The sequence below is a fragment of the Phoenix dactylifera genome, chromosome 5, assembly GCF_009389715.1.
Source record: "Phoenix dactylifera cultivar Barhee BC4 chromosome 5, palm_55x_up_171113_PBpolish2nd_filt_p, whole genome shotgun sequence".
In the NCBI taxonomy this organism is placed as follows: Eukaryota; Viridiplantae; Streptophyta; class Magnoliopsida; order Arecales; family Arecaceae; genus Phoenix; species Phoenix dactylifera.
This window is the reverse complement of record NC_052396.1, coordinates 18,150,561-18,163,392: the sequence shown is the minus strand read 5'-3', so window position 1 is coordinate 18,163,392 and position 12,832 is coordinate 18,150,561. Positions and strand designations below refer to the sequence as shown.

General features: G+C 44.7%; 3 protein-coding genes across 3 annotated transcripts; 1 reads left to right on the top strand and 2 right to left on the bottom strand.

The window, feature by feature from the left end:
* The first annotated feature begins 210 nt into the window (after positions 1 to 210).
* LOC103716663 (xylulose 5-phosphate/phosphate translocator, chloroplastic-like) lies at positions 211 to 1,950 on the top strand. The gene has a single exon (XM_008804759.4). The coding sequence runs from the start codon at positions 560 to 562 to the stop codon at positions 1,829 to 1,831; it is 1,272 nt and encodes a 423-aa protein (XP_008802981.2). The 5' UTR covers positions 211 to 559; the 3' UTR covers positions 1,832 to 1,950.
* A 1,380-nt stretch (positions 1,951 to 3,330) lies between these two features.
* On the bottom strand, positions 3,331 to 6,350 carry LOC103716641 (protein Rf1, mitochondrial-like). The gene has a single exon (XM_008804724.4). It carries the CDS (start codon positions 6,157 to 6,159, stop codon positions 3,832 to 3,834), a length of 2,328 nt encoding a protein of 775 aa, XP_008802946.2. The 5' UTR covers positions 6,160 to 6,350; the 3' UTR covers positions 3,331 to 3,831.
* Positions 6,351 to 8,900: 2,550 nt separating this feature from the next.
* On the bottom strand, positions 8,901 to 10,967 carry LOC103716640 (protein Rf1, mitochondrial). Its single transcript, XM_008804723.4, has one exon. The coding sequence runs from the start codon at positions 10,965 to 10,967 to the stop codon at positions 8,901 to 8,903; it is 2,067 nt and encodes a 688-aa protein (XP_008802945.2).
* Between the last annotated feature and the right edge of the window lie 1,865 nt (positions 10,968 to 12,832).

Below are 12,832 nucleotides of genomic sequence, written 5' to 3'. Positions count from 1 at the left end.
TATATGTTTCGAAAAGATCATCTGGACATCCACTGGAGAACATTCTTCCTCCTTTGTAATCTTTACCCTCTCTTAACTTGTCTTGATGTGCTCAAATTAGAACTATATGAAATGCCATTTTTGTAATATATATATATATATATATATATATATATATATATATATATATATATATATATATATATGCTACAGGTTGCATTTGTACTGAAACGAGAGGTCCATCAAAAGGACGGTCCAGATGGAGAGTAATTCACCCGTCCGTCAAGGTGTCCATGTCCGGCCCGCGTCGGATGCCACGCAGAACGAGACTCGAACAGGACAGAGAGAAGAGCCACCCACTTCACATGCCGCATCGCAAGCACATGCTATCGCTCGTTATATTCCCCCTCTCATCTATTATTCTCACAGCGTCATCATGATCATCAAAAAAAAAAAAAACAGTCTCACGGCATCGAACGATACTTATAAAACTCCCTTCTCCCTGTCTCTTCGCTTTCAAGCCTTCAGATCGAAGAGGAATTAAGCCAAAATATTAGCAGGCTAAAGGGAAGCAAAAAGCATGCTTTCGTTGCACACTCCGCTGGCCTTTTCATCCCCTGCTCTCCTGAGCCACACCAAAAGCCAAGCCCCCATCCGCAAATCCCATAACACCACTCTCATTTGTCCCCAAACTCTCACCCGTCTGCCCTCCTCTGTCCTCCTCCAGAGACCCAGAGCAGCAGCAGCAGCAGCAGCAGATGGAGAAGATTTGAAAGAGTTGAAAGATGGAGAAGACTCCATTCCAGATCAAAATGAAGCAAATGAAGGTAAGGATGATGACGACGAGGACGAGGAAGAAGATTCCAGCTGTACCAGAATCATACCGGAGATGAATGAATCCAAGTCCAGAACCAGTGCCTTACACCTGGCCTTGGTGTTCGGCCTGTGGTACTTCCAGAACGTAGTCTTCAACATCTACAACAAGAAGGTGCTCGACCTCTTCCCCTACCCCTGGCTGCTCGCCTCCTTCCAGCTGCTTGTGGCCTCCCTCTGCATGGGCTTCCTCTGGGCCTCCCGACTCCGGCCCTTCCCCCGAGTCTCCAAGAAGTTCCTCGCCGCCCTCCTCGGCCCCGCCCTCTTCCACGCCATCGGCCACGTCTCCGCCTGCATCACCTTCTCCAAGGTCGCCGTCTCCTTCGCCCACGTCATCAGGACCTCCGAGCCTGTCTTCTCCGTCGTCCTCTCCGCCTTCCACGGCCGCTTCTACCCCCTCCACGTCTGGCTCTCCGTCCTCCCCATCGTCGCCGGCTGCTCCCTCGCCGCCGCCACCGAGGTCTCCTTCGACCCCTGCGGCCTCTGGACCGCCCTCATCTCCAACGTCGGCTTCGTCCTCTGCGGCATCTACTCCAAGCACAGCCTCTACGATTTCCCTCACGTCAGCGGCCTCGATCTCTACGGCTGGATCGCCATCATCTCCCTCCTTTACCTCCTCCCCGTCGCCGTCCTCGTCGAGGGATCCCGGTTGGCGGGTGGCGTCAGGCTGGCGCTCGCCGCGGTGCCCACGCCGTGGACGTTCTGCGGGTGGCTGCTCCTCTCCGGGGTTTTCTACCACCTCCACAACCAGAAGTCTTACCGAGCGCTTCACAAGATCGGCCCGCTGACGTTCTCGGTCGGGAATACCATGAAGCGGGTGGTCGTCGTCGTGGCGTCGGTGCTCGTCTTCAGGAATCCGATCCGGCCGCTGAATGCTCTCGGCTCGGCGTTTGCGATGCTCGGGACATTCTTGTATTCCCAGGCCACGGCGATGGAAAGGAAGGAAAACAAAGCTGCTGCCAAGAAGAAGACCGCCTAAATAATTGAGTGGCTCCGTCCTGCCATGGTGACGACCACATCTCTTCTACATTTCTTTTCTTGGCTTGTTTTTTTTTTTTTTTCCATCCTAGTATATAAAGAGCATGGAGAATAACAATAAAAGATGATTTATTTGTCAATTTGATAGGATAAATACAAGCATATAACTATTGTTTTTTATTTTTGGAATATTCAGTGCTCGTTAATAAGAATTACAGCCTCATGTTTTGACAGTGAAAAGTTTCTGGGCAAATACTCCAATAGGTCATTCAAAAAAAGAATGGATACGATTTGTACTTCTGGACAAATTCCAGTTAAACATAAATGATATAATTCAACATTTCTTATCCATCATTAAATATAAATATAGTCATAGATGAGGTTATCTTAAGATTATAGCTGATCATGGACCTGACTTGGGCATACAAAATGTTGAATTTTACATAGGCTCGTCCCGAAGCCCGATTAAATATGACTAGAGTTTAGGGCCCCGCCCTTGATCATCTCTATTTAAGATGAACAAGCTAGGTCAATGCCAACAGAGGGCTGATATAATAGTGGGAAAGGGAGGTTAACAGAGTTTTGGCAAGAAAGAGGGCAAATTATACAGGATATAACTGATAATTAGTAAATTTAACAATATATAAAGGAGAATCAGTTTGTGGGAAGTGGATTCTAGAAATCAATTAAGGTGACGAGCTAGAGACTAAAAATGAATCCTTGTTACCCATGATTAGGGGCACAATCGAGCTGAGTTAAGTATTTCGAGGCTCGAGCTCCACTCGATTTAAAATACTTAGGCTCGAAACTTAACTCGAAATCCATCGAGTCATAATATCCAAGCTTCTTGATAAAAAAAAAAGAAGCAATACTTGAGATCAACTCAAATATCTACCGAGCCATACTCTACCTCGAGTTTGAGCCTGGGTTATAACTAAAAGATATCATTAAAAGTTAGAAATTAGATCAAACTAAAAAAATATAAATAATATATTTTAAAATATTAAATTAATATTATATATTATAAATAAAAATATAATATTATTAAAAATACACATTCTCAACTAAGCTTGCGAGTCTTCAAGTTGAATATCTAGCTGCTCGAGCTCGACTCGAAAAACTATTCGAGCTACTCAACCCCAACTTGAGCTCGGTAATAGACGATTTGAGTTGAGCTTGGACTCGTACTCAAGCTCGAGCAGCTCCCGAATTGCTAGGCTCATTTGCACCCTTACTAATAATGGCTGCTAAGCAAATTAATAAGAAGGTTAGCTTTGCCGAGTTTTCAACACTAAATAACCTAGGATTTTTGGCAGTTGTATAAATAAGTCATGAACTGCAAAATTGAAGTCAACAACATGGACAAAAGAGAAAAAAAAAATAATTATCAAATAAGGACTAACTCACACAGTTACATCATACCTGTACATATAACTGTCTGTTGATTGTAACAATCAGCTGTCCTCTATAAGCTTCTTATAAGAGAATAATCAGCTTTTCTGATGGAAGTTTTTTATTTAAAAAAAATAAATGAATTTAACTGTTGGCAGATTTATTTTTAATTGAATTCCAATTGGTTTTGTAATAGCAGGAATTGTTCATTTCTCACTGAGCAGTCACTACAAATCCGGTATCATCTTTAGATGATGTAGAACCCTGTAACTTTTGCTGCCTGACGACAGGCATGATCATTCTGCTGACATGAAGCTTCCCCTCTTTGCAGCCTTGAGAAATCGTTTGACAAAATCCCTGATCCCTATCACAATTACCTTCTTAGTTCACTTAAACCTCCACTGGAGGAGCCCACTGACATCAAGAACTTGTTCCCAGAAATCTCCCTTCAATATGTTGAAACAACAACTAGAGGTTTACATTCTCATTCAGGGGATCAGTACAACCTGAACGCGGCGGAGGAAGGCCGAGGCTGAAAATGGAGCACAAGCAATGTGTATGTGAAAATACAATCATCAAAAGCCCAATTCAATGTATATGTTGCTCTCATCACTTTGTACCATCCTGATAAAAATCTGGAAGCAACTTCAGATATTCATGATATTGCCCGTCCTTCGAAAACAAATTAAATATCTGAGACGCAGTTGATGCCACAAGAGAAAAGCCTCTCTCTTTCATTTTCCTAATCATATTTATTGCCCTCTCTATCTCCTCTTTCTCCAGCAAACCGTGAATAATGGTATTGAATGTGGTAGAATTTGCAGGACAGCCAGACTTCTCCATATGCAAGAGCAAGTTATTGGCTTCGTCAAACAACCCTTCCTTCATGAGGCCATTTACCATTATGTTGAAAGTAATAACATCTGGTTTCAAATCCTTGACATGAATAGTATTGAAGATATTTTTGGCTGCTTGGAACCTTTCAGCTTTGACCAAACCATCAATCATGGAATTGAAGCAGACAATGTCGAGGTTAACATTAGAAGATAATGCATCTTGAAACAGCTTCATAGCTTCATCAATATATTGGTTTTTGCAAAGCCCATCCAAGATTATGTTGTATGTGCGAAGATTAGGGCATATCCCAGCAGCAAGCATCTTGTCGTGCAAGTTTTCTGCATCAGCAACTCTACCAACTCGATATAATCCAGCTAACATGGTATTGTATGTAATGACTGTATGCTGCACTCCTTTATGAGGCATTCCACTAAAGAGACTCAAAGCCTCATCAATCCTCCCACTTTTGCAATAGCTGTCAACTAATATATTGTATGAAAAAGCATTGGGTCCATGGCCTTTCAAAACCATTAAATCACAAACTCTCACTGCATCGCTTAGTTGTCCTACCATACAGTAACCATCCATTAGTGTATTATAAGTTACTACATTAGGCTCCATACCCCTACAGCTCATCTCTTCCAATAATCCATGTGCCTCTCGAACCATTCCTTCTTTACAAATGGCATCGATCAATACATTGAATGTCACGATGTCAGGATGAATTTGCTGCACTGTCATTTCATGAAGCAACTGATGAGCTTCTTTCCACTTCCCTAATCTACAAAATGCACACAATATTGAGCTATAAGTGACAACATTTGGATGTATTCCCTGATGCATCATTTCATCAAGGAGGACTCGAACATCCTCCACTCTCCCAAGGTGGCATAGCCCATCCAGCACAGTATTATAGGTAACGATATCAGGCTCTACTCCTCGCTGCATTTTGTTGAATAGCTCGACGGCCTCATCCATTTTCTGATTCCTGACAAATCCATTAATCAAAACCGAGTAAGTATGACTGTTAGGAGCAGGACCTTTAACCAACATGGAATTGAAGACTTCCCTAGCATCAGCGAGACGGCCTTCTTGACAGTATCCTTGCACCAATATAGTATACGAGATTACATCAGGTTGTTCACCTCTTTCCTTCATCAAATCTAATAATTTATGCGCTTCTGCAGTCCTCCCATGTTTGGAAAGTGCACCCATCAGCATGCTGAATGTCACCACATCCGGTGAAAAGCCTTGATCCACCATCTCCTTGAAAATACCAACAGCCTGCTTCCAGTGGCCTAAAGCGGAATGTCCATAAATAACGCTGTTGTAAGTGCGAACATCCTGTTTAACACCCGCACGACTCATTTCCTCGAGCAGTTTGCATGCATCGCTCACACGTCCCTCTTTGCAAAGGTGGTGGATAATAGTGTTGTACGTGAATATGTTAGGCTTGCAAGCATCTCCCAGCATAGCCATCTTCTGGTGCAGCTCCAGTGCCAAAGCGGTACTTCCGGTATTGCAGAGTCCCTTGATGAGAGCACTGCATGAGACCACATTCGGCTGGCATCCCATCAGAGGCATTTTATCGAACAGCATGGCTGCCTCCCGGACCCTTTTATCGCAGCAGAGACCGTTGATGAGATGGTTGAGCATAGTGGTTCTGGGAGAGAGGCCACGTTTGAGGAGGCCTCCTAAGACGCTGAAGCCCAGGTCGACGGAGTTCATTCGGCAGCATGAGCTGATCACGATGCTATAAGTGCAGATATTTGGCTGGATTCCTGATAAAAGATTTAGCTTGTTGCAGAGAGAGATCACGACCGGGTAGTGCTTCATTCTGGCGATAGCACCGAGGAGGAGGTTGATGGCGTAGATGGAGGGCTTGGGAGCGGCAACCACCGCGGCGTTGAACAAATCGAGCGCGTCTTCGACCGTGAGAGCATTGGATCGGCATCGCTCGACCAAGGCTCTCTCTGTTAAAAAAGGTGGTTTCGTTCCACCGGTAGTTTTCTTGATGGGACGGGAGGAAGAAGAAGTTGTTGGGGAAGAGGAGGTAGAAGAGAGGGCAAGGAAACGATGCCATTCCTCCTCCTCGTGCATTCCAAGTATGTTTCTAATTAAGAGAGACCTTTTCTCCAAAGTTTCAAGAGCCCCTTTATTTCCACATCATCTAAAATCTCTCCCTCTCCCTCTCTACTTCTTTTTTTCTTTTTTTTTTAATCTTATCTTTTTGAGAAAGATTAATCATTGACATCATAAGCTACTCCGTGCTGCTCTCATCCACATCCTTATCTGTGCTATATAAAAATATCAATGCTTTTAGAGTAAATTAAAAGACATCTCTACAGCTTTGGGGCATAAATATTAAATACTTAGCTCCCAATTTTTCCAAAAGTTTCAATTAACTATGAAAGTTTAATTTTCATTGCAATGTGGCCCAATTATCTATCTGGGCCCTAACATCATCAATGAGTGAGAAAATAGACAAAGATACCATTGATTCGGAGATGTTGAATCATGATTGTATCTTTTAGGCAAAAAAGAATTTATATTTTTTTAACAAGAAACAACACTTGGATCACCTCCAGTACGTATCTCCTATCGCGCCTAGGGGTGCAAATGGGTCGGGTCGGATCATGAGCGACCCCGACCTAATTCGGTTTCTTATTTGGATTCTAATTTTGGACCCAGACCTGACTCGATAGAAGATCGAGTAGGATCAGGTTGGATCCACCATTACAATTTTTGACCCAATAGGCATTCAGGTCGAGTTAGGTCCGTGTATAACCCGAACCCAACCAAAAAAATTCAGGTCCAATTCGGATCAAACCGTCTATGGCTTCAGAACTTGTGTTTGCACCTCCACAGGTGCAACCCGCGGGCCCAAATAATTTTATAGATTCGGGTCGGGTTGGGCTGTAGGATTGAAAATCAAAAATTGCCTAAATTCAAAATGTTGAATCGGGTCTAAACAGTAAATCCAGACCCGATACGGAAAATGGAACGAGCTCAATTTTAGGATCCGACTCGACCCCACAAGTCCTCCAAAAACGGGTTGGATCAGGTCTAAGCAGATCAGGTTGGGTCGAGTCATGGGTCAACTCGATTCATTTGCAGCTTTAATCACGCCACCATTCTTCCACTGGTATGAATCTCAAAGCGAGAGTGGATAGACAAAGGAAGCGGAGATTTCTCCTCCGCGTATGTTCGCCGGATCCTAAAACCTTCCGAACACCATTGAGATGGCCCAACTGGAGACAGGACAATCGGAGACGAGAAGTAGGGCAAGGGGCTCCCACTTCCAGAGGCAAAGGCCCTAGAAGTTGGGTGTTGAGTGACTCTTGAAACCACTTTGCTCCCTTCCCACTACTTCCTCTTTTAATAGGATTTGTGCGTGCTGAATCCAGCACAAATCAAATACCAAAAGGGCCTTAAGCTAATAATTCCTAATTATTATTAAAAACCATTGAGAAGTGCTTAATGAAGTAGTAGATGAAGTTAGTCAATTCAATCTAGGCTCCATGACTTCACAAGCTTGGGGACTCTAGAGCAGAACAAAAAATGGGGAAACCCTACTGTCTCCCCAGTTGTGTGGCATTTCAAACTTCATTTATTGTAATGCCACCCACATATCTTCAATGTTTTAATCATCACTAATCTTTTAATCCTTTCTTTGGTCCCTTAGTAAAATATCATAGCAAATATTTGTGAAAATATAATATAGATATAGTATGATAAAGTTGTATTAGCTATGTAATCTTACAGGAAAATTTGAATATTCTGGAATCTCATTTTTCAGTTCTCTAAACTTTCAAGATTCTGAAACTGAAAACTTACAACTTGAAGCCTCGCAATCTTGAGTCTAACCTGAATCTTGAATCATCATGGTTTCAAGTTTGGAGCTTAGAACCTGAAATCACAATATCTAAAACTTTATCACGTTAGTTCTCTCATCGATGCTGCCCTCTCAGGTTTCTTCCTGTCACACTTGTCACCAAACTGTGCTATTATCTGGGGTCCTTTTTAACTTTAGTTTCAGCAAAAAAAAAATCCTAACCATCTTTGATACTCTCAAATCGTTTTTCCAACTCCAATCGAAGTACCCATCCTAGTCACACAGTATGTTTACATGCAGGAAACATAATCTTCAGGATATTTGAAGAACAAAGCATGACTAGATTGAAATATAGTTTCTTCCAAACTGCAAACACAACAAAATTCTGCAGAACTCTATAAAGTTTAATTGAATACCTAATTCCCAAGGATATTCAGATAATTGTAAGGCGTTTAAAAACCAAACTATGGTCCAAACAATGCTGCGAACCAGGATTACAGATGCTATTACTTAGCCACACTAGGTGCACTTGTGAGTTGCATTCTATGGCTGAAGGGCTGCAAATTCCTTTCAGGATTCTGTGTAGTCTTGTAATAGCCGGATTTGTTCATCTCTCTTAGCAGTGACTACAACTCTGGTATTATCTTTGGAAGATGTGAAGCCCCATCACTTATGCTGCCTGACAACAGGCATGATCATTCTGCTGACATCAAGCTTTCCCTCATTGGAAGCCTTGACAAGTTGGCTGAAACGGTCCCGGATCCCTGTCACCATTACCTTCTTAGTTCACTGACCTCCACAGGAGGAGACCACCGACAACAAGACCTTGTTCCCAGATATCTCTCTTCAATCTGTTGAAAGAACTCTTAGAGGATAAGTTCCCATTTGGAGCATAAGTATATATTCAACATGACAGAATAAGGCCCAGGCTAAAAATAGAGGACGCCAAACGCTTATGTGAACATAAGATCATCAAAAGCCAAATTCAATGCATATGCTGCTCCCATCACTTTGCACAATGCTGAGAAAAATCTGGAAGCAACTTCAGATATTCATGATATTGCCCATCCTCTGAGAACAAATTAAATATCTGCGAAGCAGTTGATGCCTCGAAAGAAAAGCTTTTCTCCTTCATTTTCCTAATCATATCTATTGCCCTTTCCATCTCCTCTTTCTCCAGCAAACCACGAATAATGGTATTGAATGTGGTAGAATCTGCAGGACAACCAGACTTCTCCATATGCAAGAGCAAGTTATTGGCTTCATCAAACAACCCTTCCTTGATGAGGCCATTTACCATTATGTTCAAAGTAATAACATTTGGCTTCAAATCTTTGGCATGGATAGTATCAAAGATATTTTTGGCTGCTTCGAACCTTCCAGCTTTGACCAAACCATCAATCAGGGTATTGAAACAGACAACGTCGAGGTTAACATTAGAAGATAAGGTATCTTGAAATAGCTTCATAGCTTCATCAATACATTGGTTTTTGCAAAGCCCGTCCAAGATCATATTATATGTGCGAAGATCAGGGCATATCCCAGCAGCAAGCATCTTGTCACGCAATTTTTCTGCATCAGCAACTCTACCCACTCGATACAATCCAGTTAACACGGTGTTGTATGTAATGACTGTAGGCTGAACTCCCTTATGAGGCATTGCATTAAAGAGACTCAAAGCCTCATCAATCCTCCCACTTTTGCAATAGCTATTGATTAATATATTGTATGTAAAAGCATCGGGTTCATGCCCTTTTGAAACCATTAAATCACGAACTCTCACTGCATCATTTAGTTGTCCTACCATAGAGTAACCATCCATTAGTGTATTATAAGTCACTACATTAGGCTCCATACCTTTACAGATCATCACTTCCAATAATTCATGTGCCTCTGGAACCATTCCTTCTTTACAAATGGCATCGATCAATACATTGAATGTCACGACATTAGGATTAATTTGTTGCTCTGTCATTTCATAAAGCAACTGATAAGCTTCTTTCCACTTGCCTAATCTACAAAATGCACACATTATAGAGCTATAAGTGACCACATCTGGATGTATTCCTCGACTCATCATTTCATCAAGGAGGCCTCGAACATCCTCCATCTTTCCAAGGTGACATAGTCCATCCAGTATAGTACTATAGGTAACAATATCAGGCTTTACTCCTTCCCGTTGCATTTTCTCGAATAGGTCCATGGCCTCATCCATTTTTTGATTCTTGACAAAGCCATTAATCAAGACAGAGTAAGTGTGACTGTTAGGAGCAGGACCCTCAACCAACATGGAATCGAAGACATCCCTGGCATTAGTGAGACAGCCCTCTTGACAATATCCTTGCACCAATATAGTATACGAGATAACGTCTGGTTTTTCACCTCTTTCCTTCATCAAATCTAATAATTTATGGGCTTCTGCAGTCTTCCCATGCTTGGAAAGTGAATCCATCAGCACGCTGAATGTCACCACATCTGGTGAAAAGCCTCGATCCATAATCTCCTTGAAAATACCAACAGCCTGCATCCAGTGGCCTAAAGTGGAATGTCCATAAATAATGCTATTGTAAGTGCGAACATCCGGTTTAACACCTACACGGCTCATTTCCTCGAGCAGTTTGCATGCATCGCTCACGTGTCCCTCTTTGGAAAGGTGGTGGACAATAGTGTTGTATGTTATTACGTTAGGCTTGCAACTATCTCCCAGCATAGCCATTTTCTGATGCAGCTTCAATGCCAAAGCAGTACTTCCGGTATTGCAGAGCCCTTTGATGAGAGCATTGTATGAGACCACGTTCGGCTGGCATCCCATCAGAGACATTTTATCGAACAGCATGGCTGCCTGCCCGATTCTTTTCTCGGTGCCGAGGCCGCTGATGAGAGAGTTGAAGATAGCGGTCTTGGGAGAGAGGCCACGTTTCAGGAGACCTCCTAAGAAGCCGAAGCCCAGGTCCACAAAGCTCATTCGGCAGCACGAGTTGATCACGATGCTATAAGTGCGGACATTTGGCTGGATTCCTGATAAAACATTTAGCTTGTTGCACAGAGAGATCACGATTGGGTAGTGCTTCATTCCGGCGATAGCATCGAGGAGGAGATTGATGGCGTAGATGGAGGGCTTGGGATCGGCAGCCACCGCGGCGTTGAACGAATCGAGCGCGTCTTCGACCGTGAGAGCACTGGATCGGCATCGTTCGATCAAGGCTCTCTCTGTTAAACAAGGTTTTGTTCCACCGATAGCTTTCTCGATGGAACGAGAGGAAGAAGAAGTTGTCGGGGAAGAGCAGGTAGAGGAGAGGGAAAAGAAACGAGTCGGCCTCATCGGAAGGAAACGAGTCGGCCGCTTCTACCCCCACCACGTCGGGCTGTCCGTCCTCCCCATCGTCGCCGGCGGCTCCCTCGCCGCCGTCACCGAGGTCTCCTTGTTTTGTTACATCGGCTGCTACGCTGCTCTCACGCGAGCACACCCAGTTATATCACCAGCAAGAAGGCCGCAAAATGCAGGAGCAGCGGTCGGTTGGCTTAGAGGAATTCTCCCGGATTATGGCCCATAAACGAGGCAACCCAATCAACAGCTTAGTTCGTCTTCTCAAAAATATGCCTGCCTTAGACAATGCGGCTGTTGGGGGAAAAACCCCAAGTCATACCACCGCGGAGGCGCTCGGCCAAAGAGCACCGACCAGAAAGATGCTCGGTCAAAGAGTGCCGACCAGGAAGGCGCTCGACTAAAGAGCGCCGACCAGAGAGAGCGCCAAGAAGAGGCGCCCAACCAAAATAAATGAGTAGGAGCGCTCGGCTAGAAAGAGCCAACCAGAGGACGCCGACCAGAGAAGCGCTCGACTAGAAAGCGCTGACCAGAGACAAAAAGCGCCAAATAGTGGCGCTCGGCTAGAAGGTGCTCGCCCGAAGGGCGCCGACCAGAAGTACTAGAAGTGACCCCGCCACAGGGCGCCCCGTCGGGCGACTGGCTCGGCTCAGCACCCCTGCCGAGCCAATGCCTTAACCAAATGTTCAACTTTCGCCTAACCCTCTAAGCCTGAGGGACTTGACAAACTCCACTACAACCTGCCGCTATCTCCAAGTCATCAAGGCATAAGATCTCCGCAGGTATTCGGCACGACCTGCCATTAATGCATGAGACCCCCTCAAGTCTCCGATGCACTCAATCATTTAATTAACACGGCTCAAGGCGATCTCCGGATCACTGAACCATCAAAGCGTATGGCTCTCCCTGACTGCCGGTTCACTCGGTAATAAATGCACTTACCATCCACGGACCCCAAGCCCACCACGGCCGGCGGTTCAACCACTCCAACAGATCCGATCGACCATGACAACTCCCTGGTTCCGGTCTGATTCGGCCTTATTCTCCACTACGCCATCAATGGGCCAAATCGTGCCCAATTATTACAAAAGAGAACAAACTCCCTGTCACCTCCCAGGCAACATAAAATCCTTCTATAAAAGGGAGCCTGGGAGAAAAGAGGGGGGGAGAAAAAAAAAACAGCACAGACACAATTGAACACAATATTCTCTTTATTTTCTCCACATATCTCTTCTTCGCTCTCTTGCTTGCTCTCTCCACATATTTGCCCCCTCTGACTTAAGCATCGGAGGGCCGGCGCCGGGGAGCCCGGCCACCGGCTTTTTTGCAGGACAGGACAGGACAGGGCGCACTCCTCTTCTCTCTCACACTCACCCCCCAGGAGGACGCAGCCGGCCGGCGCACCGCCGTCCGCCCTCCCGGCAGCGGAGCTCCTCCTCCCCTGGCTCCGGGCGGCCCCCGGGTCCAATTTCCAGCAACAGCGGCACTACCATAGCATCTGTCGCATGCCATCGAGAAGAGGGTGTTTTATCTCCGATCGCCGCTCCTTCTCCTATGGACGCTCAACGAGGCCGAATCTTCTTGCAGGATGATGCATCCAACCCCTAGCACAT

Coding starts and splice junctions, on each gene's coding strand:
- LOC103716663 (XM_008804759.4), top strand. CDS start 560: ATGCTTTCGTTGCACACTCCGCTGGCCTTTTCATCCCCTGCTCTCCTG.
- LOC103716641 (XM_008804724.4), bottom strand. CDS start 6,159: ATGCACGAGGAGGAGGAATGGCATCGTTTCCTTGCCCTCTCTTCTACC.
- LOC103716640 (XM_008804723.4), bottom strand. CDS start 10,967: ATGAAGCACTACCCAATCGTGATCTCTCTGTGCAACAAGCTAAATGTT.